Source organism: Panthera onca, chromosome D4, assembly GCF_046562875.1.
Source record: "Panthera onca isolate mPanOnc1 chromosome D4, mPanOnc1 haplotype 2, whole genome shotgun sequence".
Taxonomy (NCBI): domain Eukaryota; kingdom Metazoa; phylum Chordata; class Mammalia; order Carnivora; family Felidae; genus Panthera; species Panthera onca.
Genome location: NC_138351.1, coordinates 60,476,802 through 60,503,784, shown reverse-complemented (window position 1 = coordinate 60,503,784; position 26,983 = coordinate 60,476,802). Strand labels below are relative to the sequence as shown.

General features: G+C 46.3%; 1 protein-coding gene across 2 annotated transcripts in view; it reads right to left on the bottom strand.

Annotated features, from left to right (window-relative positions):
- Positions 1–25,214, bottom strand: part of LOC132663185 (stimulated by retinoic acid gene 6 protein-like) — a 52,786-nt gene extending 27,572 nt beyond the window's left edge. Inside the window, exons 1-5 of one of the 2 annotated variants that reach the window (XM_060609265.3) lie at positions 24,876–25,214; positions 19,149–19,285; positions 8,949–9,024; positions 7,165–7,265; positions 4,335–4,465 (exon numbers count right to left, since the gene is read on the bottom strand). In XM_060609265.3, the coding sequence (XP_060465248.3) occupies positions 4,335–4,465; positions 7,165–7,265; positions 8,949–8,984 (268 nt within the window). In that variant the 5' untranslated portion in view covers positions 8,985–9,024; positions 19,149–19,285; positions 24,876–25,214. The remainder of the gene's footprint in view (positions 1–4,334; positions 4,466–7,164; positions 7,266–8,948; positions 9,025–19,148; positions 19,286–24,875) is intronic. The other variant, XM_060609264.3, reaches the window with a different exon arrangement.
- Between the last annotated feature and the right edge of the window lie 1,769 nt (positions 25,215–26,983).

Sequence of the window (26,983 nt, the reverse complement as noted above, 5' to 3'; positions counted from 1 at the left end):
GGTGATGTGTGTGTGTGTGTGTGTGTGTGTGTATGTGTACAAAACTTATAACTATCACATACTCTCTAAACAAGGCAGTGATAAGATTCATTCTGCCACTGACTAGCTCTCAGAGGATCTAATAAGATCCAGGAAAACCTACTCATGCAAGAGGATCTTTACAAAGTTCCTGCTTTGAGCTGGGTCTGGAGCCAGGCACTAAGGCTGCAGTTGGAATGAAGAAGTCTCTTGCTTTCTGAGGTGTTTACAGTCCAGTAGAGAAGACAGGGAGGAAGGTGAGTGATGTGTTAACAGAGGCATATTCAATCTCTGTGGGGACAAGGAGAGGAAGCCACTGACTTCACCTGGGGTCTGGGTCGGGGAAGGGAAGTGGTGACATACAACAAGGCCAGGAAGTGTAAGCAGGAGTTTGTAAGATGGAGAGAAGAAGGGAAGGGAGGGCATTCCTCACACAGAGGATGGGAAATGGCTGGTTGGGGCTGGTGAGTATTTATGTGACCGTGAGGGGTGGGAGGCTGGCAGGGAAGGACGACATAGAAGGAATACTTTCTGTGAGGATGGAAGCCATGACAGTATCATTTTGTAATCTGCCAGAAGCGCCTCTGCCCTAGAAGCAGACAGAGCAACTAGAATGGCACAACCCACACCTGCAGACAGCATCTACAACAAAGTCAGGTCTCGAGACCATTTGTATCAACACCTGAAGTGGGAGGAAGCGGAGGAAGGCCCAAGAACAGAAGAACCCCAAACTGCCAGGAGATACAAGAGACCAAAGCTGCAATACCCGGATCGAGCCCCCCGTGGAGGCAGACAAGAAGACTCCAAGATGACAAGGACAGGAACACTAGGAGCTGGGAAACAGGGGGTCCAGACAAGAAGCAGAGGCAAGAGGCAGACTCGGAAAGTATGAGGATGTTAGGAGGATACATCTATATAATCACTTCGTGGAAACAAAAGAGAGGAATCTAGAGCCACGAACCAAGAAATGATATTCTGACCCAGCCAGATGCTCAATAGCATTAGTCTTTAGGGAAATGCAAATCAAGATAGTAATTAGATACTACTTCACCTGTACTAAGATGGCTATAACTGTTTTCAAAATAGAAAATAGTGTGTGAGGATGTGCAGAAATTAGAACCCTCACACACTGCAGATCAGGGTCCAGAACAGAGTCCAGAAACAGACCCGTACTTATGGAGCCAATCGACGCTGACAAGGGTCCAAAGGCAATTTTGTGGGCAAAGGACAAGTTTCTGAAATAAGCAGTGCTGGAAAAAATGGAAAACCAAAGGCAAAAACAAAACAAAAAAACAAAACAAAACAAAACAAAACTTCAATCTATACCTCACACTATATGCAAAAAATTAACTCAAAATGTATTACAGACCTAAAAGCAAAATATCGTAAGACTATAAAACTTCTAGAAAAAACATAGGAGAAAATCTAAGTGATCTTGTATTAGGCAAAGATTTCTTCTATGACACCATAAGCATGAGCCATAAAATAAAATGAATAAATTAGATTTCATCAAAATTTTAAGGCAACTTTTCAAAAGAAATTTTTGGTAGAATGAAAAAACAAGCTACACACTAGGAGCAAATGCAATTCTCACGTCCGATAAAGGACTCGTGTACAGATTAAAGAACTATCAAAACTCAGAAGAAAATAAAAAACCTAATTTTTATAAATAAGGAAAGTGATTTGGACATGTCACCAAAGAGCTATAGGGATAGTAAAAAGCACATCAAAATATGATCAGCATTACCAGTCATGAAAATGCAAATTAAAACCACGATAAATCACTACATACCTCTTAAAATGGCTAAGATTAAAAAGACTTTGTCTACTCATTTGGTATTTAGATTCTACATATGGGTGAAATGATATGGTGTTTGTTTTCCTCTGACCTATTTCACTTAGAATAAATACCCTCTAGATCCATCCATGTTGTTGCAAATGGCAAGATTTCATTCTTTTTATGGCTGAGTAATATTCCATTGTGTGTGTGTGTGTGTGTGTGTGTGTGTGTGTGTGTGTATAACATCTTCTTTATCCATTCCTCTATCAATGGACACTTAGGTTGCTTATATTTTTGGCTACTGTAAATAATATTGCAATAAACATAGAGTGCTTACAGTTTTTCAAATTAGTGTTTAGATTTTTTGTTTTATTTTAGAGAGAGAAAGTGTGAGCAGGGAAGAGGTTCTGAGGGGGGTGAGAGAGAATCTCAAGCAGGCTCCATGCTCCGTGCAGAGCCTGATGGCAGGGCTTGATATCACAACTCTGGGATCACAACCTGAGCCAAAATCAAGAGTCAGATGCTCAACTCACCAATCCAGGTGCCCCAATATTTTCATTTTCTTTGGGTAAATACCTAGTAATGGGATTACTGGGTCATATGGTAGTTCTATTTTTAATTTTTTAGGAACCTCTATACCGTTTTCCACAGTAGCTATACCAGTTTGCATTCCTATCAACAGTGAATGAGAGTCCTTTTTTCTCTACATCCTCACCAACATGTATTATTTCTTCAACAAACAGCATCAAACCTATATTTACAGAGAACAAACTGATGGCTGCCAGAGGGGGGTGGGGTGGAGGGATGGACAAAATGGGTAAAAGGGACTTCCAGGCTGTCAGTATGGGAATGAATAAGTCATAGGAACAAAAAGGCACAGCATAGGGAATATAGTCAGTGATATTATAATAGTGTTGTACAGTGACAAATTACACCTCCACATTTGCGGTGAGCAGAGCATAACAGAGAGATGTTGAATCACTGTCTTGAACACCTCAAGCTAATTTAACATTGCATGTTAACTCTACTCAAATTAAAAAAAATGTTAGAGAGACTGACAACAACAAAAATGTAAGTAAAAAATAAAAAGACTGACCACGTGTTGCTAAGGAGAGAGAAAAACGGGAAGTCTCACATAAGTGATGGTGGTAATCTAAAATGGAACCATTACTTTGGAAAACAGTTTGACAATTTCTTTAAAAAGTATGATCTAGGGGGCGCCTGGGTGGCTTAGTCGGTTAAGCGTCCAACTTCCACTCAGGTCATGATCTCACAGTTCTGAGTTTGAGCCCCGCATTGGGCTCTGTGCTGACAGCTCAGAGCCTGGAGCCTGCTTTGGGTTCTGTGTCTCCCTCTCTCTCTGCCCTTCCCCCGCTCGTGGTCTGTCTCTGTCTCTCTCTCAAAATATAAATAAACATTAAAAAAAAATTTTTTAAGTATGATCTACTACATGATGTGTACGATCCAGCCATGCCACTCATAGGCACTTACCCAGGAAAAATGGAAGCACAGCTACCCACAAAGATTTGTACACAAATGTTCATAGCAGCTTTATTTGCAGTAGCCAAAATCTGCAAATAAATCAAATGTCCATCAAGAGATGAATGCGTACACAAATTCTGATTTCTCCATATAGTGGAGTGCCACGCAGAAGCAAAAAGGAATGAATTTCTGGCACACGTTAAATATGTATGAATCTCAAAATAACTACGCTGTGTGAAAGAAGGTCACAACCGTACACACACACACACACACACACACACACACACACACACACAAGTACATTCTGTATGATCCCATTTATATAAAATTCTGGAAAAAGATCAGTGATGAGGGTAGTGAGGGTAGTGGGAAGGAGAGATTACAAAAGGGGACAAGGAGACTTAAGGGGCTCCTTATCTTGATTGTGGTAATGATTTCATGGATATAAACATTTGTCAAAATTTATCAAATTGTATACATTAAAGAGGTATGTGGTGGTATATCATTTCAGTTTTAATTTGCATTTCCCTAAAGACTAATGAGGCATTGGTAGGTATTTGATCATATAGCTCTGGAGGCCCTGAGAGAGAGCCGGGCTGGACAGAGAGGTTTGGAGTCATTGTATTAGGATGGCTGAATCTGTAAATTAGAGTTGATCCTTCAGGGAGAACATGAGTCATGGGGAATGACGAGACCTCAGGCCAAGGGACAAAGAAGTAAGCATTGTTCTGCAAGGAGGAATCCTAGGGCTTGTTGATATCAAGAAGGCAGCAATGACTAAGACTTAGGAGAGATTTTTGGGGTAGGTGATGGTGAACCTACTTTCTGAGCCTTTGTTCTAAGTCTAAAGGAGCTCTGAATCTCACTGGGGGAAAGCCCCATAAATAAGCTTTGAGACCTGGTGGGCTAGGCATTTTCCTGGGGCAAGTAACAGGTGGGGAACACTGACTGCTCACAAAGTTTATTTCCTGATCCCAGGGAACCCCGGCCAGGCAGTCTCTGAGAGCAAGACTTGCCATGACAAAATTCCCAGCAGGTATGAGGCAGCCCTTACCTTGTGCCCACTGAGGGATATGTAAGGGCTGGTACCCTTCTGAGAACAAGAACATGACTTTATTGGCTGTGGCCCCAAAGGCGATTCCATAAGACCATCGGTTACTAAAGGTGCCCACAAAGTCCAGAGGTCTGTGAACAAGAGAAATAGCTTGTGAGGCCAGAGAGTGGCTCATTCCCACCAATAGCCTCCAAAATAGCAACCCCACCCTGAGGCGGGATTATCGGGTAGCAAATTGTTCACTTCAGCTGACATTGTCTGAGGCCCTCGGTGCCAATTCTAGGGGTAGGCATGGATTCAGGGTACTGAGGTGAGGAAGACAAAAAATCTTTGCCCTTGAGGAGCCTTAGGGGAAAGGGTGTGGGGAGGGGGACACAAGCAAGGACACCGATAGCCATGACAACAAAAAAAATGGGATGGGTTTCATTTATGAGAGACACAAGCAGTATGTCTCGAGAGATCAAAATGAGGAGTATGTCCTAGACAGGCTTGGGGAGCCTGCCCCATACCCGGCCCCTGTGAGAGTTCCAATATCCCTGGGAAGGTCTGGGACTCATTGGCTGTGCTGGTTCCACCCAAGCGTCCCTTCCTGGCCACAGCTGATTGGACCAGGGGTGACCACCTGACTTTGGATGGGCCAATCAGACGCCCGGTCTCGTATAAGGGTTTCACACCCTGAGGACATGAGCCAGTCAGCTGTTAAAATTCTGTTCTGGAAAATCATGGCAAGTTGGAATCAGAGTCAGCGCTAGAGGCAAGTGGAGATTTTAGGGAAGCAGAAATCCTAAGTCATATTATAAAGTCAGACAGCAGAGAGGACAATAGTAAAGTGGTGCTGAGGGGCTCCTGTGACACAAGGAGGCACAAATAAAATCAGTCTCCCAGAGATGCCCATCTCAAAGTTCCAGTTACCATGAGGCCGGCCTTGCCAGTTTCTGTGAAATCTCTGTAACTTTACAAAAATCCTTTCTTTTCCTTTTACGTAAACAAACTTTACAGGATAGCTGTTTCTTCTTCTGACCAAAATACTTTGTCTACATCAAAGTAAGCAATCACATTTGGAAAGAAGAGAATACTTTCCCATTGAAATGCCATCTGATGTGGCTTTGATGAAAACTCAGGATGGCACTGGGGAACTACACGTGGAGGTAGGGATCTGGAGGCAGGATCTGGATCTCACCTCATACCCCCTTAGTCTTGCTCATCTTCACTTTCGAGGCTCAGCTCAAGGAGCACCTCTTCCAGGAAGTCCCCGCCCCTGCCATTACTCTGACCACTTCCAGCAGGCCCACCTAGCTCCTGCCTTGCTGTGTCCCCCAAGCACTAAGTGGGCATGTCCGTGTTTTAGCATGCCCCTCTGCATTGTTGCTTGTCTAGGAAACTACCAGCTTCAAGGGGTGGGGACCTAGCACAGAGCCTTGAAAAGAGTAGGTGCTCACTGCATGTTCGTGGACACCCATTTTGTTGAAGTGACCTGCATTCAATCAGTCCTCCCTGTAGAGCCTCAGAAATAAGTGAGACTGTTTACATATCTTTAAACAGATGGCAAGCCCCGCTCTGCTCATGTCACAGAGACACCATGGGCGGCAAATGAAGGGCTGCTTGACAAACGGTGGTATGCCACACACATGTGAGGGGTTTTTAATGAGTGAGGGGGGTGGGCTGGAACTACTCAGAAAAGCAGGGGTTTTGATGGGAAGGTGGCCAGGGAGCAAGCGAGTGGTGCCATTGTCAACTGAATTCAAAGCAGTTTGACATGACCCATACAGAACTCCCACTTCTTAAGAAGCCCTGCACCAGGCCCTGCAAGTCAAATGCCCAGGGCAGAGTCTGCCTCTGTGTCCCAACCAGTGTGGCTCAGACCTGGCAGTTTGGGAGAGGCTGACCCCTCCAACAGGTGATATCCAGGATAAGTCTGCTACTCAGAACTGGTACAGGCGGTCCCTGGACATTGCAGGTGGATTTGTCACCCTGAAGCCCTAGGTCACCGCTAGCCTTGGTCCTGACACCGTGGTTTCCTCTCCCTTCTCCAGAGCCCAAGGCTGAGACTTGAACAGGTTTACACACATGAGCCTGCTTAGGCTATTGTGCAGGGGAAATGAGAGTAAATAGGAACCAGACCTCAGTTAAAGCTCTTGTCACCTATTAGCTGTGTGGACTTGGGCACGTCACTCAACCTCTCTGGGCCTGAGTTTGTTCATCCATTACATGAGGATAACAACCTCCAGCATGCTACGCTGGCAAGAGTGTTCATCCAAGTAATGCAGGCAAAGCAAATGGTCCAGTGCCTGGGTCACAGTCACCATGTGATAACTGCTATATGCGTTATGATCGTGATTATCATCAATCATTGAAAGTGAGGGGGCATAGATACGAGCAATTAGAGCTTAAGAAAAAATGTGAGAAGGGGTGCAGAGACTCAGAATGGCAGAGCCAGAAACCGGCCCTGAAGGCACCTGGTCCAGCGGGACCTCCTGGTGCCATGCCAGCACGAACGTTTGCTGCTGCCTGTGGCCAACCGAGAACTCTCTTCCTCCTGCTTCCTGAGGCAGCCATAGTGCTTACTTTGGGAAGGCCTTTTCCATAGTGAGCTGAACCTCCTTGAGACGTTTTAATCATATCTGGGCAGCCATGGGTGCTGAGGCTGCAATGGCTTGGATGTCAATTCTGAACCCCCAGAGCTTGGTTGGGGTGAGGCAGGGAGGGGAAGGAGCGGTGGAGATGAGGCAAGGCTGGGGAGGTAATGGGGTGTTATCCTGGCCTTATAATGGGTGTTGGCCCAAAATACAGGGTGCCCCAAGCTGTAGAGATCAGCCTTAGCTCAACTCACATGATGATTCCAAAGCGGTTCCCCAGGAGGTGAGAAGTATCATCTCTCTGCTTACGGTGCTCTCGTCTTTGGAGAAAGGACAAGACCAAAATGATGAAAAGCTACAGGAAGAGAAGATGAGAACGTCAATGGGCCCTCCCTGAAGGAGGATGTGTGGGTGAGCAGAGGGCTCAGAGTGTCTGTGGCTCCTCAGAGCCCAGAGTCAGGGAGCTAGCTGCACACGCCCTTGAGCTTCCAGAATGCTTTGTACTGAGCTTTCCTCTGTGTTGCCCTGAACAGGTTCAAATTTAGTCTCTCTCACATATTGACTAGAAGAGAGACCCAGCTTCTCCAAGCCTCAGTTTCCTCACCTGTGAAAAGGAGATAACTGTCACACTGCGAATCCTTCTTTCCTTTTTGCTTTTTGAGAATTCAATCATATTCTCAGGCACTTGATGCCCTTTTTCTCTTCCTTTTACTAGAAACTTCCTGAGAACTGTCTACACTTGCTGCCTCTATTTCCTCACCTCTCATTGCTCTTCAACCCCCTAACCTGGCTTCTCCTTCCCATCCATGGAAAGAGCTATGGCCAAAGTCGAAAACTACCATGAATCCATTGGAAACTTCAAGCCCAAATCTGGCTTGATCTCTCAGCCGCATTCCAGTGTTGACCACTTCCTCCTCTGAGAAACACCCTGTTCCCTAGGCTTCCATCAACAGTGCTTTTCTGGGTTTTCTCCATTACCTCTCAGTCTCCTCTGCTGGATTATTCTTTATTCCACCACTAAAGTCGGGATTTCCTCATCATTCAGTCCAAGGATCACTCCTCTTATTAGCAGATCCTCTCACCCATGTCCATGCTTTCAATGGCCACCAATGCCCACAAGACTCAGCTTGACTCTTCAGCCCAGACCTTGTCCATGAGCTCCCCAACTATTCATTTAACTACAGAGTTGGCACTTCTTAAATTCAGTATGTCTTAAATGGAACTCACGATTTGCCTCCCTGCCCTGTCTTCATCCACCCCAAACCCAGATCTCTTCTGGTTCTCCTTAACTAGTGAATGACAGACACCGTCTTCCTTCTGGCCATGCAAGTTAGAAACCCACATTGTCCTCAACCCCTCCTCTCCCTAACTACTCTATCCAATGCATTAGCTAGTCCTACTGTCTTACTCCCAAACATCTTGAGCTGACCACCACCCATCCAGGATGAGCTGAAATCTGAACCATCTCCTCTCTGGCCCACCTCCACCTTGATCCCCACAATGCACCAAGAGTGATCATTTCAAAACAGAATACTGATCACATAAGCTCCACGCTGGAAAAGTCCAGTTACTTCCCACTGCACTTAGAATGCAGACACCACTCCTTCACACAGAGCCCCAGAGGGCTCCACCTGGCCCAGGCCCACTCACCTCCCAGAAAACTCTACCTCACCTCTCCACTCCAGCCACGCCAGCCCTCTCGGCTCCTCACACTCTCCATTCCCCTCCTCCACAGGGCCTTTGCACATGCTCTCCTCTCTGCTTAAAAGGCTCTTGACTACATCTTCCAACAGACCTCAGCTGTTATTGCTTCCTTAGAAGAGCCTTTTTTGAATCCCTAAAAAACCAGTGTCCTTGACTCTTCAGCCGTTAAAAGCCTTCCTCTGCCTGTTTTTTGGTGCATAATATAAGAAAGCAAGTCAAGGAAATTCAATTGATGTCTCTCTGCTGACCTATTCAGGCCCTTTGGGGAGTCTGTGTATGGGAGGGACCCAATTCCCCTCCTCTCTGCTCCTTGCTCTCCTCTGCCTTTACTTACTGATGGGATGAGGGAGTAATGGAGGAAGAGCTCCATGTCCACTGAGCTTACACAGGTGCCATTTAGCTGCCTGGTTCTGAAAAATAGCCAAAAAAACACATTCACATCATCAGTCACTGCTGCAGGCATTGACCCATCAGCACTGAGCATCACTGTCAGGAGTTCAGCTTATTCACCACTAAGATCATCTTATCTTGTTTTTTGAAAGAGAGAGAGAGACAGAGAGAGAGAGGTGGAGGGAGAAGGGGGAGGGCCAGACAGAGAGGAGAGAGAGAATCCTGACATAGGGCTCAATCTCACAACCCTGGGATCACAACCTGAGCTGAAATCAAGAGTCAGATGCTTGACTCACCCAGGCACCCCAATCATCTGATCTTTGTATTTGTTATTTTATTTTTAATTTTTATTTATTGTTGAGAGAGAGAGAGAGGAGACAACAAGTGGGGGAGGGGCAGAGAGAGAGGGAGACATAGAATCTGAAGCAGGCTTCAAAGTTGGACACTCAACTGACTGAGCCACCCAGGTGCCAGAAACAAAAAGACTTCTATTTTATTCAGAAGTACTTTGATCAATCACATGATCATGTACTATGCAACCAGTATCAATTTGAGAAGAACATTGACTCAGTGCCTAGTAAACTCTGTTCTTGCTGCTCGGACTCCAATACACCCTGTCTACGTGCTCACCGGGACCTGCAGACCTGTGCTGACTCTGTCTCCCACCCCTGCAGCACGTCGGCCATCTCCCAGGCCCCATTCCCCTGCCAGCTCCTGCCTTTCCCTCAGAAGTCTCAGGGAAGACCACTCCTCTGGGGAACCCATGAGCAGGGCACACCCCCACGCCGGAGTTCTTTTAAAGCCCCAGTAGTCCCCAGTTATGTCTAACCATAGGTCTGAAAGACCCTAGAAGCGGTGGAGAAGGTGCAGGAACTCAGGCCATCAGAAATGTGATAAAGCTGTAAAGCTCACACTTCTGCTTTTAGGAAGGTACACTGAGAACATGCATCAGTCTCCCCATCCTATATGAAACCCTCAAAATGATAAAGATGTTATTTTTTATTTTTTTAAGTTTATTTATTTTGAAAGAGAGAGAGAAAACACATGAGTGGGGAGAGACAGAGAGAGAGGGAGAGAGAGAATCCCAAGCAGGCTCCATACTGCCAGCACAGAGCCTGATGCGGGGCTCGAACCCATGAACCGTGAGATCATGATCTCAGCTGAAATCGATAGTCAGAAGCCCAAATGACTGGGCCACCCAGGTGCCCCAAGATGTTATTTTTTTTAAAAAAGAAAGAAAACAGAGATTTTGAAAGCAAGAAGGGTATCTATTGGGGGCACAGAAACTATGGGAAGACCCCGAATGATGGAGAGCAACTGGGACTAAAACAAAGAGAAAAAGAGTGAGTCAATGAGGCCACAGACTGTGGGGCCACACAACAAAAGGTTCTACACTCACAGTGTAACAGGACAGGGTTGTCAGCAGCCCACGGAATGATGAACTGGGGTCTCACAGAGACCCAACTGTCTTCCCACCCCTGCTGACCAGTCAGAGGCAATGGGTGTTGTCCCCAAGAGTAGTGTATATGGGTCAGAGGTGGGGGGGCAGTGCTCTGGATCACAGATGGTCCTGCAAGGGACCAGAAGCTTCAGCTTCCAGACAGCCCCTGAGGCACCCCACCTAGCGGTACCACCTCCATCCCACTGCCCTGACAGCAGCCTTAGGACTAGCCACCCTCCACAAAGCGGGTACCCCAGTGGCCAGCTCAGTCACAAAGATGAGCACACAATCAAGAGCCATCAAACATTTGAGGAAAGATAACACCACAAAAGGGAGTCAAAAATTCAAGAAAGAGGAACTTATTCCTGAGGAGATGAAGTTAATATGGAACCTCTCTGAGGTCATTGCTACAGGAAATCCTGTAGAAGCATAAATCTAGGAGCGCCTGGGTGGCTCAGTTGGTTAAGATGGGACCCTTGATTTCGGCTCAGGTCATGATTCCAATATCATGGGATTGAGCCCTGTATTGGGCTCTGCATTGAGTGTGGAGCCTGCTTGAGATTCTCTTTCTCTCTCTCTCTCTCTCTCTCTCTCTCTCTCTCTCTCCCTTTGCCCCTCTCTCCCACTTGTGCTCTCTCTCTCTCTCAAAATTAATTAAAATTAAAAAAAATTTTTAAAAAGAAGCATAAATCTAGGAGGAAATAGAGGGGTGCAAAAAGCAATAGCAGGCAAAAAAAAAAAATCCCTGAGCACAGGATTCTAAGTAAATATACATTTAAATAAATATATATCTTTACATAGTTAACATTCTTAGACACACAAGGACTCAAAAGACCTTCTCTGGAAAAAAACAATGGAGGAAATTCTCAAGAAATAAGAAAGAGGACTCTACAACCGAAGCTGGAGGCATCGCAATCCCAGACTTCAAGATGTATTACAAAGCTGTAATCATCAAAACAGTATGGTACTGGCACAAAAAGAGACGCTCAGATCAATGGAACAGAATAGAGATCCCAGAATGGACCCACAAACGTATGGCCAACTAATCTTTAACAAAGCAGGAAAGAATATCCAATGGAACAAAGACAGTCTCTTCAGCAAATGGTGCTGGAAAAAACTGGACAGCGACATGCATAAGAATGAATCTGAACCACTTTCTTACACCATACACAAAAATAAACTCAAAATGGATGAAAGACCTCATTGTAAGACAGGAAGCCATCAAAATCCTCAAAGAGAAAGCAGGCAAAAAACCTCTTTGACCTCGGCCAAAGCAACTTCTTACTCAACACATCTCTGGAGGCAAGGGAAAAAAAGCAAAAATGAACTACTGGGACCTCATCAAAATAAAAAGCTTCTGCACAGCAAAGAAAACAATCAGCAAAACTAAAAGGCAACTGACAGAATGGGAGAAGATATTTGCAAATGACATATAAGATAAAGGGCTAGTATCCAAAATCTATAAAGAACTTACCAAACTCAACACCCCAAAAAAAAATAATCCAGTGAAGAAATGGGCAAAAGACATGAGTAGACACTTTTGCAAAGAAGACATCCAGATGGCCAACCGACACATGAAAAAATGCTCAACATCACTCATCATCAGGGAAATACAGATCAAAACCACAATGAGATACCACCTCACACCTGTCAGAATGGCTAACATTAACAACTCAGGCAACAACAGATGTTGGTGAGGATGTGGAGAAAGAGGATCTCTTTTGCATTGCTGGTGGGAATGCAAACTGGTACAGCCACTCTGGAAAACAGTATGGCAGTTCCTCAAAAAACTAAAAATAGAACTACCCTATGACCCAGCAATTGCACTATAAGGTATTTATCCAAGAGATACAGGTGTGCTGTTTCGAAGGGACACATGCACCCCAATGTTTATAGCAGCACTATCAACAATAGCCAAATTATGGAAAGAGCCCAAATGTCCATCGACAGAAGAATGAATAAAAAAGATGTGGTACATATATACAATGGGGTATTACTCAGCAATCAAAAAGAATGAAATCTTACCGTTTGCAACTATGTGGATGGAACTGGAGGGTATTATGCTAAATAAAATTAGTCAGTCAGAAAAAGACAAATGTCATATGACCTCACTCATATGAGGAATTTAAGATACAAAACAGATGAACATAAGGGAAGGGAAGCAAATATAATATAAAAACGGGGGGGGGGACAAAACATAAGAGACTCTTAAATATAGAGAACAAACAGAGGGTTGCTAGAGGGGCTGTGGGAGAGGGGGATGGACTAAATGGGTAAGGGGCTTAAGGAATCTACTCCTGAAATCATTGTTGCACCATATGCTAACTAACTTGGATGTAAGTTTAAAAAATTAATAAATTAATTAATCTTTAAAAAAGAAAGAAAGAAAGAGGAGTCTAGGAAGAAGAAGGATTTAAAGGCAACAGCCAACACAGAAATGAGTAAAATATCTTGTTAAATATCTAGGTAAGTAGTTATTGTGAAACAAAATGTGTGAAATGCCAATTTGGAGGTAAAATCCCATGGGGGAAGGTGCGAGCTGAGGCCAGGTGTGGATGCAGAGAGAACAGCAGGATCACATTCTCCTGTTTAGCAGGATGATGGAGAAACCTGTTTTCTCTTTCTGGGCTTTATAAGAAAAATGCAGTTCTAGGTAAGTATATTAAAAGTACACAGGGAATTGCCGGAAGAATACAAATACAGTGTAAAACGTACATTAAAGAGTATCTATGAAAAAAAGAAAATTCAATCCCTCCAACAAACTACAGGAAGAGAAAAAAATAAAATTGAGACTAGAAGAGAAACACCACAAGAACAAAAATGTCCAAAGAATAGTAAGCCACTAACAAAGAAGAGATACAAATGCATGATAAGTTCTTAAAATTGCAACTAGTAATAACAGTAGAAATTAAGATAAAGTGTTGTCTTATCTATTAAATTGAGAATTATTGAAAATACTACCTAGCATTACTGAAGATTAAAACAAGTTAGTATCCATTTCCTATAGTAAGAGTATAAACTGGTAAAAACATTCTGAGGATTAATTTTGCAACATATACATGAAGAACTTTTCAAAATATGGCAATTCCACATTAAGGAATCCTACTTCTGAAAAATATAAGCTAGGGAAATACTCAGAGAGGTGCCTAAAGATATGTACTAGAATGCCCAGATTCTTGCTCTCTTTCTCTCTCTCTATCCCTCACTCTGTCAATCTCTCTCTTGTGTGTGTATAATGTTTGAAATGTAATATACGTTCATTGTAAAACATTCAAAATGTCTACCAATGTATAAAGTAGTAAATAAAAGTCCCTTCTCCTTCCATAACTATGCGTATTTATAACCTGTATAATTTTAAGCAAAAATGGGATCTGACTAAACTTGATTTCTTCATTTAATCAAGGAAAGAAAATGCATTTACTAAAGAAAGGAAATTTCTGTGTGGGTATAACAGGTCCATCAGACTCCTCTGGATGGGTGATTGCCTGTGCAGACTCACCGCCTGGTCTGCGTCCTGCTGGCAGGGGTGGAGAGTGGGCAGCAGCTGGGAACAGGTGAGCTCCAGGAGGGTGGACAGTGCTGCCCTCTAAGGGGCCCCAGCTGCATAGTCTGGAACCCCTGGGCTGCACTTCCTCTCCAGCAGCCACTGCAGTGAGCATATGAAACATACTGCAGTCAACCCAAGTTCAAAAGCCACTGAGGCCCCTTCCCTGGTCTTTACTACTCATGCTGCTTCCTGGTGGGTCCAGGGCTGGTGGGGCAGGAATGCTGAAGGGTGGACAACACCTACAGGGCAGCCCCGAGACAAAACCCCCAAACGCAGAAGATCTGCTTTCCACGGATGATGCCTTGGAAATGTGTTTATGATATACCATAAAGTGAAAGAAAATTCTTTCTTGATCCCAAGTTGGGAAGAGTGGTCATCTCTGGGTAGTGGCATTTGAGGTCATTCGACTGACTTTATGATTTTTTCTGAATTGCAGTACACAGAGATATGCGGCTTGACAGCTGTGTCCGTCTATTGGAGAGCTTAGAACAGCGCCTGGCACAAAGTAGAGGCAATAAACACATGCTGAATGAATGAACAGGTCGCTCTGTAATCAGGGAAAGACTAAAGGTAGTTCCTAAGCCATAAAACACCATTCTGAGGTAAAGAAGGGTGTGAAATCAGCATAAAGTGAAAACGTGTATGGTTTGGGGTGGTACAAATTACACATCTTTCATTAGTTAAAACATTCCTTTTTGAAAAATGTTTATTTTTGAGAGAGAGAGAGAGAGAGAGAGAGAGCGCGCACGAGCTAGTGGGGGAGGAGCAGAGAGAGAAGAAGACAGAGAATCCGAAGCAGGCTCTGTCTGCGCTGATAGCAGAGAGCCTGACGTGAGGCTCCAACTCACGAGCTGCAAGATTATGACCTGAGCCAAAGTCAGACACTTAACCAACTGAGACACCCAGGTGCCCTTCATTAATTAAAAAATTACTTAATAACATGCTATGATGGCCAATCTGAGGTGTGCTATACAGCTGGTGCATCTAGATGACGGGTCGTCTGAATTCCCAGCTCCTGTCTCCAACACCCCCCTACTGATCCCCTGCCTGTGGCGGGGGGGGGGGGGTCTCTGCCCCACAATCCTTTTGCTTCCTTTGGCCCCAACATTATCCTTCCATAGTAGTAAGTTAAACATATGATAACAGCTTTCTTTGATGGATGTTACTTTAATGTGTGTCACTATGGCCTAGAAATTCTGCCATTTTAGATTATCTAATCCTTGCACGAATCTCGTGAGGCAGGTTGTGTTATCTCCTTTGTAAAACAAGGAACTAAAGCCAGGAGAGGTTTCACACCCCACAGACTCATCTCTGATTCCTAAGGTCAGCCCAGCGCCTGGCACGGAGAGGCTCAGGAATGTCTGCTGAGAGGCAGGCAAACCCTAAGAGACTCTTAAATACAGGGAACAAACTGAGGGTTGATGGAGGGAGGTGGGTGGGGGATGGGCTAACTGGGTGATGGGCATTAAGGAAGACACTTATTGGGATGAGCACTGGGTGTTATATGTAAGTGTTGAATCACTAAATTCTACTTCTGAAGCCAATACTACACTATAAGTTAACTAACTTGAACTTAAATTAAAAAAAAAAAAAAAAAAAACACATTCAGGGGCACCTGGGTGGCTCAGTCAGTTGAGTGCCTGACTTCAGCTCAGGTCATGATCTCACTATTCGTGAGTTCGAGCCCCACATTGGGCTCTGTGCTGACAGCTCAGAGCCTGGAGCCTGCCTCAGATTCTGTGTCTCCCTCTCTCTCGGCCCCTCCCCTGCTCATGCTCTGTCTCTCTCTGTCTCTCAATAATAAAGAAACATTAAAAAAATTAAAAAAAAAACATTCCAAGGGAACTTCCCTGAGGAAACTGAAGCCCAGAGAGGGCCAGTGAGCAGAAAAAGTCAGGACGCCCAGGACTATTTCAGGTGAAACTCAGTGAGTTCAGGCACCTTGTGGGCAGGCAGCTGCAGGACCTTGGTGCTCAGCACAGAGAAGGATTAGGGAAGGAGGAAGAGGTGTGTGTGCATGTATGTTGTATGTGTTTATGTGTGTGTGGGTGCCTGCCTGTCCTTGTGACACCTCCAGCAATGCAGTAGTCTGTGTGTTGGGCTGTCCGCTTCTGGGCCACCCTGACCCACCTCTGGGAATCCCATCAATCCCCTGGTGCACAGCCTCCTTGCCATCCTGCCTGAGAGTTCCGGGCAGATGTAATAGTGTGCTCAGGCTGGCTTGAATCACCTTATCAGGAATTTCGCAGGCCCATTGTGAAACACCAGCATTGTTAAAAACTGAATTATATAAACTTATAATTAAATAAGTTATGCTAAAAAGAAAGGTAGCAAAGATTCAAAACCCATCACTTTTTTTTTTTATTTTGGTGATGTCTTTATTTTTTTTTCAATATATGAAATTTACTGTCAAATTGGTTTCCATACAACACCCAGTGCTCATCCCAAAAGGTGCCCTCCTCAATACCCATCACCCACCCTGCCCTCCCTCCCACCCTGCCCTCCCTCCCACCCCCCATCAACCCTCAGTTTGTTCTCAGTTTTTTTTTTGTTTTTTTTTTAATATATGAAATTTACTGTCAAATTGGTTTCCATACAACACCCAGTGCTCATCCCAGAAGGTGCCCTCCTCAATACCCATCACCCACCCTCCCCTCCCTCCCACCCCCCATCAACCCTCACTTTGTTCTCAATTTTTAAGAGTCTCTTATGCTTTGGCTCTCTCCCACTCTAACCTCTTTTTTTTTTTCCATCCCCTCCCCCATGGGTTTCTGTTAAGTTTCTCAGGATCCACATAAGAATGAAAACATATGGTATCTGTCTTTCTCTGTATGGCTTATTTCACTTAGCATCACACTCTCCAGTTCCATCCATGTTGCTACAAAAGACCATATTTCATTCTTTCTCATTGCCACGTAGTATTCCATTGTGCATATAAACCACAATTTCTTTATCCATTCATCAGTTGATAAACATTTAGGCTCTTTCCATAATTTGGCTATTGTTGAGAGTGCTGCTATAAACATTGGGGTACAAGTGCCCCTATGCACCAGTACTCCTGCATCCCTTGAAAACCCATCACTTTCTAATTATTATACTATTATCTATGCTCCTGAAGTTATTTACATCTCTTGCATGTGTGTGATGGAAACTATGTTATGGCGTGCTACTGAGTTATCTCTTTCCACACCCATATTCAGCGACTTCATGTAGGCACCTTGAAACTGGCCACAGCGGGAATATTTACACCATGCAAATAGGCCAGACACTACAAATCAGGGCTTGCTTTATTGTTTTGTAGATTGTCTATAAAGTGACAGAGAAGGGGCACCTGGGTGGCTCAGTCGGTTAAGCGTCTGACTCTTGGTTTCCACACAGGTCGTGATCTCACAGTTCGTGAATTTGAGCCCCGCATCAGGCTCCGCGCTGACGGTGCAGAGCTTGCTTGGGATTCTCTCTCTCCCTCTCTGTCTCTGCCCCCCACCCTGCGTGCACTCTCCCTCTCTCTCTCAAAAATAAATAAACATTTTAAAAAAGTGACAGAGAAAATGTTAATAATGCAGATTACATTTAAACCTATGTTTGTAGCTATTACACTGTGAATAACAGGAAAAAAAAATTGAAGAAGTATTCTCCCAGAATTCAAAAACTCATATCCTATCTAGGAAATAGTTTCTGTCGATTGATGAATGAGGGAAGTTTTGACCTAACTCTTGCCTTCATTGTTTCACATTTGTCTTACTCATTAGTGTAAATAAAAATATCTAATAACATTCATGTTGAAACTATGCTCATTCATCAACTACAGGTTGGCTGTAGATAAAAGAGTTCAGTAAAAATCAATAAAAGCATTCTGCAAGAATTAATTGATTCTATGGAACCTGTAATAAAGAGCATTGTATATTTCATTACCTGTGAGTTGTGTGATACATCCATTACATCAGTATAATTTATATTAAATATATGTACGTATTTTTCTCAGACAGCCAGTTGTTACACATTCCCTGGCACACCGCTGGGCAGATGTGGCCCTGGCTCTGGGCACAGACAAAAATAAGGAGGCTGTTCAAGTTTGTAAACTGGTCTGAATATAAACTAAGCTTTGGGAGAAAGGTAAGTTTAGAGGAAAAAACACAGGACAGAGCCAGTGCTCCAACCAACCCTCTTCTCCCATGCTCTGCAAAATGAGGAGTTTGGCCCCGTTCAGTGTTTTTAAGTTTTCTGACTACAAGTCATAGCTGTAGTCAAGTACACGCTATAGCCATGACCCAGTTCATGTGTGTGCGTGTACACACAGCCGTGCACAAACATGCAGAACAAATTTTCGTAACACAATACCCTTCATATCCTCTACTATTTTTAATCTGATTCAATTCTATTCATTTTGTTCTGGTCCATTCCATTTTGTAAAGTGCTGGTCATAACCGTTAAATTAATTTTACAGCCCACTAATGGTTGTCCATCAGCCGTTTGAAACCCTGACCATGAGGTGATTGCCAGGGCCGGGGCGCACCATCCCCGAAGGCCTCTGACTCACTGCACCTTCTGCAAGTATTTGTCCTTGTACGGAGGGGTTCCCAAACACCAGGCCTTGCTCTGACGTGTAACAGCAGGTGAGGTCATCTGGAAACTCTTTAGCCCTTATCACCTGCCCTTCGGGGTGTTGCACCAGCCTCCTGCCCTGGCTCGTCTCCCTGGTGCCAGAGTCCGTCCCTCCAGCCTCTTTGGGAAGGACCCCCCCCCCCCCCCCCACTCCTTAGCCTCATCGCTCTCTGGCACTCATCACTTCCTGCTGCAGGGGCCTTCTTCAGGCCTCCTCAGCTTTCACTTTTAGCCTGGGCTGTTCCAAAGCAAGGAGCATTTCACTCAGCTTTAAACTCCAACCATCTTCCACTCCAGCCCTACCTCCAGCTTCTGACTTGGGACAGGTACATACATAACAAATCCAAGTAGGTGCCGAATGAATGAATGAATGAATGAAAAGAAGGAAGGAAGGAAGGAAGGAAGGAAGGAAGGAAGGAAGGAAGGGGGAGGAGGGGACGGAGACTGAGAAGCCAGCAGTGCTGGGTGCGGTGGACACGCGTATGGCACAGCTGCCTCCTGTCCACCCCTGAGATAGAACATTCATCCACTCAGTCAGGATCACAGACACCCACCTGGTCACCTAGAAGCTCTGGAATCCAGCCCCTTCAGATGCTTGAATGCCTTTTAGGACGTTCCCCAGCCCCACACCCACACTCAGGCAGCACTTCCAGGGGTAGGAATCCTCTCCAACCCTTCCATCTCACGGGGCCTAGAGGAAAAGCACAGGGAGCCAGGCAGACCTGAGAGCGAGCCCAGCCCCCTCCCCCCCCCCCCCCCCAGCAGCCGTGTGATGGTGGGTGAGCCATGCCTTCTCTGGGCCTTACTCTCCTCCTCCTGAAAGTGGATCTAATGCCTCCTTTCCAGGCTGCCTGATGATCAGACACAGTGAGAGTCAAGTGCTCGCCTCATGCTCAATGAGAACTGATCTTCTTTTCCATCCCCTTCCCGCTTCTGCACAGCTCTGACCAAAGATAAGGGATTTGCCTTATGTTGGGCTGAAAAGGAACTCTCCCAGGCTCCATTTCTACCTCCTGAGACCCCAGACCCTGTCTGCTCCTCTGTCCCTGGAGTCTGCTGCCAGCCCTTCCCAATCCAGTGCATGGCACGGGCAGCCAGCCTGGCTCCCCGTGAGGCACCGGGGTGTCGGGGACTCTGCTGCCCTTGGCCCCTGACCCTGCAGTGAGCTGAATCGAAGTCCTTCACCTGGTTAACCAGTAGCCATGGCAGCTGCCCACGCCTGACTCCATGACCCGTCTCCCATTTCCATGCTGCTGGCAGGGTGACCCAAAGCACAGCACCTTTGCCCAGAATAGCCCCGCCGCCCTCCAGACCCACCCGCTTCTGAGACCCTCATGTAAGAGGACTGGCCGGGAACAACTGCCTCCAGGCCACCTGGCTCGGCTGCTGAGCGCCTTGGCTCCTTAGGCTCAGAGGACCTGCGGGTCTCAGTCTGGCTACTTGTGAATGGAGAAGGCTGAACTGCTTGGGACACAGCCCACTGTCATAGCAGCCAGGCCACTGCTTAGAAGTGTCTTTTCCTGGGTCTGTGTCCCCACTGGATGGGGAGCTCCCTGGGGACGGAGACCCTTCTCATGCATCTCCGCATGCCCAGCTCCTGGCCCAGCATGTGGCACCAGTAAGTGCTCACTAACGTTCCCTAAGTGGGTAGAGGGACAGATAACATTTCTCAAGGGCCCGCTGTGCCCCAAGCTATGCTTTAGCGGCTACACATTTATTAACTAACTTCATCCTCCTGACAGTCCTGTGACAGAGGTACTATTATCAGCCCATTTCACAGATAAGAAAACTGAGGCACTGAATGATCAGGAAGCTCATCCAAGCCTACCCAGTTAATAAGTGGAGGAGCCAGCAGGACTTGAACCCTAGCAATGTGGACCCTCACATAGGTACTTTCTGACTCACATTCTAGGACCTTTCAATGTAATTTTCCACTCCTGTGGCCAGGGTCATGTGGGTTCTGTCAGATGAAGACGAGAGGTTCATGGGGGCTTGTGAAGAGTTGACTTTGTGTGCGGCTCATTTGTGCACAGCTTCTAGAATTCCATGGGGGAAAGCAAACTTCCTTTCAAAACTGAAATCCATGATGAGATGCTGGGCTGTCTGGAAGAGGGGGTGCCCCTGAAACAATGCTGGCCATGGAATTTGGCAATGGGAATACGTCCATGGGTTTAATATACTAGTCCCTCTTCTTTTGTATAAATATACATACTTCCAATTTTAAAACTTTAAATTGTTTAAATAAAATAAAATTAAGCCCATGACTATCATAAAACCCACACAGGCAGCCACCTTGCTGACAGATCTCTCGTTTTCTTCCCAGCCCCACAACCCCACTTCAGGCCTGCCTCTGACAGCCTTTCCAGAAAGTCCTATGTGTCTTCTGTGTGATTCCCTCTTACTCCTTGATGCTTTGCCTCTGTCACTTTCTCTGGCTCTCTGGGAATCAGGAGAAATACATACACATCCTGTTTTTATTCCATTTTTTTTCCCCAGAGCTATCTCTTCTGTGTGTCCAAATCCATTTCCTTCTCTTCGGCCTTGACTGTGCCCGTTCATTTTGACCTTGTTGTACCACTAGAAATGGTCAGCCCTAGGTCAGTAACCTCCTTTTGAGGGCATGTATGGGGTGTTTTCATGCTCAAGTGAGACCTCAGATCTGTCTGGAGGGAAGAGCCTGGGATTTGGAATCAAAGAACTTGCAACCTGGGGTGAATCATTTGTCCTTCTGAAGCCTCAGTTGCTTGTCTGTGGAATGGGTGGAATTCCATCACTTCCCTGTATTATTTAAATAATGGGTATGGGGGTGCCTGGGTGGCTCAGTCAGTTAAGCGTCCGACTCTTGATTTCGGCTCAGGTCATGATCTCATGGTTCATGGGATAGAGCCCTGCCAAAGGGCTCTCACTGACAGTGCAGAGCCTGCTTGGGATTTTCTCTCCCTCTGTCTCTTTCTGTCCCTCTCCCACTCATGTGCACACACAAGCACTCCCTCTCTCTCTCTCAAGATAAATAAACTTTAAAGAAAAATTTTTTAAAAGAATGGGTATGAAAGGTGCCTTGTTAACTGAGGCCTGCATCCCCCTTCCCTGCAGCTGCTTCTCCCAGATGCTGTTCCGCAAGCTAGAGGTAGATTTCAAGCAGCAGCCTGGCCCGCAGGGGAGCCTGGGGGCACTCTCCTAGGGTAGCACCAGCATTATTGAGAGACACAGAAGCCATTGTACAAAAAAGCTGGACACCCTGGCTGGGTGCCCCGGGTCCACCAGTGTCTCAGAGAGACAGAATCAGCTTGGCCAGGTTGGGAACAGAGCTCTCTACTGGGGCATGAGCCATGGGATGGTCCCCTGTGCCAAGCTACGGGCACCATGGGAAAGATTGGGGCTTTACGGTCCACACAGTGTTCTCATCCCCGAGGTCTTGCTGGATCCTTAGAGAGCGAGGTTCAGAAACAGGCTGTCACTTGTCCACAGGGGGACTCAAACACAGATACTAACCTGAAGCTGTGAGGATCAGAGATGAGGTATTAATCGGTCTTTTGTGTCTTTATTCCATTTTCTCCCATGACCCCCTGTTTGTCCCTCTGTGTCCAGGTCTCTGCTTCCTCTCCTCTGCTTTCACCTCGCCCATTCATTTTGAGCTGACTGCAAAGCTAGGGATGGTCAGCCTGGCTGGGCACCCTGCCTCAGACGGTGAGTATGGGGGGGTGTTGCACCCACGTCTGAGAAGTTCAGAGAGAGTTGCCACAAAAAAATGTATGACTGAGGAGATAAAAGCCCCTTTTTGTACTCCCTACTCTATTAAACGTCCAATAAAGCAACGTTCATTTTCATTTCTTCTCCCTTAATAAAATAACAGTAATATTAGGTACCGTTTATTGAAGGTTCATCCCGTGCTAGGCATGGGGCTACGGTTTTATAGTTATTATCTCACTTAATCCTTTCACAGCCTGTGCAGCAAGGACTATTATTCCCACTTCATGGATGGGAAAACTGAGGCTTTGGAGAGGTGAAGTAAATACCCATAGTCACTCAGCTTGCAAGTGGCAGAGCTGGAATTTGAAAACTTCGTATATTTTGTAAACAGGAAACAGACTCACACATTAAAATTACATGAAGACATTGATAAAGGTTCTGTGTCTGGGGTCCTCAGAGAAGACAGTGACCCCCTACTCTTCACTGGGCAGACAAATCTGGACGATGTGCTCAGGCCTGAGCCCTGCCCTGTAAGAAGAGCCGGACAAGCCAGCCTGGGATCTGGGGAGATGACCATGATAAAAAGGCGGTCCTGGGAGGAGTGCACGGAGGCCGTGGAGGGCATGGGGCTGATTTTGAAAGAATGTCCGGGGCCCAGAGGGTACAATGACCCCATGGGGTGGGCCACATTCTCGGGGTCCAGCTCAGACTTTTATTCTGAGTCCAGACCATATAGCCAATTGCCTGCCTCCTGGTCATCTCATTTGGGATGTCCTGTGGCACTCCAGTCTAACATGTCCCAACTGAACAGTCCTGCCAATCTGTTCCTCCTTGGGGAACCTCATGTCAGGAATGGCACCACTGTCCACACATTAGGCCAAGCCAGAGACGTAGAGGCACGCTCTCCAACACACCCCCAGATCAAGCCCTGTCAGGTAGACCCTCCAGTCCCTGCTGAATCCAGACATGTCTCTGTCCCCAAAGCCACCACCACAGTCTAGGCTCCCCTCACCCTCACCTGGACTTCAGGGTCAAATCCCTGCCACGTCCCGTACCTCCTGCACTGCCCCCTCATCCCTCCTCCACCCCGTGACCAGAGGGACCTTCCTGAAGTCCACATCCAGCCACACACCCCTGCTCCCTCTTAGCCCTTCCCTCCCAGCCCAAGGAGCCCAGCTGGAATGAGGGGAGAAAGAGACCAGTGCCCTCAGGCTTCCTAATTGTGTCCCCCAGCACCTAGCTGACTCTCCTTTCCATCCACCTGTCCTTCAGGACACCCTCTGGTCTATTTCCTGTCCCATGTCCTTCTCCACCCACTGCCCTCAGGCTTCGTCCCTCCTTCCCTGTGCCCAGGACTCCAGGTACAGGTATGTCCCACTTTTCAAAAGTTTACATTATGCCACTTTGCTTTTATAAACGACCTACACTACTACTTGTTTTCACTAACCGAAAGAAATCCAAAGAGGATTTTCCCCTTTATGAGAAAAGGCCAAAAGCAAAAATAGTGTTCGGCGTTTGTTTTGCAGCGAGCCATTATAGAAGCAGCAGGCACCCCAGTAGGGAGATGGGTCCCACCAAGCTCCTTCCCCAGGGAGCACACTCAGCATCTCCATCAAGCCGCCAAAGCTTTGAACTGTCTGTGAGCATTGGTACTTCATCTCCATCTATTTTTGTGCACCTGTTGGCAAGATGTATCCGAAGGCAACAGAAAAGCCTAAGAGAGGTTATTTTTGGGGTCTGGGAATGCTCAAAAATGTTTCCACGTAATGGCTTGATAGCATTCTGGCTCATGAAAGGTTTCATAGGAAGGAAGCTCTACCCGCAGACAGTGGGGAAACCCTCATCTGCTTTCCCAAGGGACTCCCATTAGACAGTCTAGACTCCGTCTGTCTTTCCATGATGCCTCTTCTGTCTCTCACCCTCCATGGCATCCCTAGACGATCTAACCAGACACACGACGACACCAGAAAGTGACAGTTCTATTTTCTGTCATATTTTGGGCTAGTCTTTTCAGGTCTTTTAAGATTTAAGTAAGATTAAAAAAATTTTTTTTAATTAAATATTTAAGTTTCAATGTTTGGCTGGAGACAAGTTTCAGTGTGAGAATTCTTAATTCCTGGCATCTGTACAGGACTTCACAGACCTCAAATCCTTTTACATTCTTTCTTCACATGATCTTCACAAAGCTGGGGTTATTACACTTGATTTATAGGTGAGGAAACTGAGGTTTTCAGATTTCCCAGAAACTACAGAGCCAGGATTCCAACTCAGGTCCTTCAACACCATATCTGGGCTCTTCCCATTCTACTCTGGCTCCAAACTGAAGATAAACAGAAACCTGTTCATTGACCCAGGAACCCATCCATGGTTTCTTCCCAAATATATAAACCTAACTAAACCTATAAACCAACTATAACCACATATATATAACCTACATACATAAACCTAACTAAGCCTATAAACCAACTAAACCTATGCCTTTCTCCCAGCTTCCATGAATCGCCGACATCAAAGAAGACAGTTGCCATGAACATGTGGTTGTCCTGTGTGACTTGTGTGTCCTGTGTGTCCCGTGTGACCTGATAACTCACCTGGAGTTTGCAGAAATCATCTTGGTGGGAAAGCACTGCCTGTGGTCCCAGTGAGCGATCTCCTTCTCTGGATTGTTCTTTGAGCTTCTCTGGCCTCGTGGTTATTGACTGCTTCTGATATTCTGGTGTTCTGCCCAGTTCTCTTCACAGCACCCAAAAACCTCAGAGAAAAGGCAAACATCCAGTCAAATATTTACCAGAGAAATGGAAACAGGCAGGAGGCCTTCTTCCTTGTTTCAGAACATAACTGGTTATTTTTCTGCCCTTCCTCCTCTTCTCCTGCAAAGCAGGAACATCCCTCCTATTTCCTCTCTCCTGGACACTTGCTATCTCTTTTAGCCCCCTCGTGTGGGCAGTGGGCCCCCTGAGCTATCAGAACTTTGCCCAGCAGTGAAGGCCTCTTTGGCTGGCTATAAAAATTATGACAGGTAATAAAGTAGGACTCTGCCTCAAGGCAATAAAGTGGGAAACTAGGACCACGGGCTTCAAGATTCTCCTTGGAAACAAGGTCACCCATTGCTGGGAGAAGAGGCTGGAGACAAGTTCAAAACTGAACCCCACCCATGCAACAGAACCAGCTAGCTGTCCACCAGGATTCCTGTTCCCTTTTCATAAAGTGAGGCTGCTGCTTGGAAGCATCTGTCCAGACAGGGCCACACTCCCCAGGCCCCGGCATCTAGGAACAGACATGGGACTAAGGCTCACCAATGGAATGTGAGCAGAGATGATAGGAGTTACTTCTGGGCCAAAGCAAGTGTGTCTTTACTACCTTCTTCTCCATCTGCTGGTTTTGGACTCAAACACCCTAAAGAAATGGGATGGAAGGAGCCTGGGTTCCTGAGTCACTATGTAGAGGAATCTGTCCTCTGCACCAACTGTCCTCTCACACACTGGTCCGTGAGCAAGAAATGAAGTTCTACTGCAATAAGCCAGCAAGCATGGGCTTATTCATTATAGCAAATGTTGCCCTAGCTGATGCGGCACAGAACACGGAGGGCTTGTAAGCATCATGGGGTCCAAGTCCTTTATGTGAAGGGCAAGCAAACTAAGGCTTAGGAGGGGAAGTGTACTCACGGGATTGGCCAAGCCTCAGAAAGCCTGCCATGCCCACAGAGCTGTGCCAAGGGCATGAGCAGATGCCCTGGTGCCACAGGACTCTGCCCCAGGGCACTGCCCACCAGACCAGGTGCCGGGCCCAAGAGCAGCCTGTCATAAACTATGTCAACCTATTATCTGTGATGGACACTCTGCCCAGCAGACCATCTGTCTTGGGAGGCTGACCTTGAGACACAGAGCAAGAGTTAAGCACTTGTCAGCGGGGCCAAGAACCAAATAACACACACAGAGATGCAGGAATATAAGGCGTGGCTGCATCCTGATCGGGGCAGAGCATGCCTCTTGCTGCTGAGGATGAATTAAGATTTCCCAGTTACCACAATGGCCATGGATTCTCAATGGCCACACTGTTCCCAAATGGTCTTCCAGGCCAAACGGGAACTAGACCCCAGATGTCCCCGTCTGTCAGTTCACCACATCCATCAGCTCCTAGGCCAGGTAATGGCCCCACCACGTTCTCATCCCCCATAAGTTTTCTGTGGCTCCTCCCCAGGTCTCGCTCCATTCATTCTGCCTCCCAGTGGTTCTCACCCATCCCTTCACCTCTGTGTGGGAGGGCTGGCTTCCTCCTTTCCCTTCCGCCTGCTCGGAGGAGGTGGTGTTCGGAATGGTGCAACCACAATGAAGAAGGAGCCTGGGGCCCTGCATCAACACTAGGAGACAAGGACCTTCCTCACCCTTGCCAAGCGCCCTCCCATGGCCTGCACTCCTGCCCCTGGCATTCCAAACCTTCCAAGGAGTTGCTTCAACCTACTTTTCCAGCCTGATCTCCACTAGTTTCCTGCACACATTACACTTTTTGTGAGCTGCCAATCTGTCACCAAACACAGCCTTTCACACTTCTCTGGATCTTTCAGAAGGAACAGAGTCTACTCAAGTTGCCTTTAGCCAGCTGGGTTTCCTAATACTCCCCCACAGGGGTTTGGGACCCAACCCGGGAATGAGCTAGAAACTGAAGCCACTCTTGGGAATGGTCCCTCCACGCCCGTGGC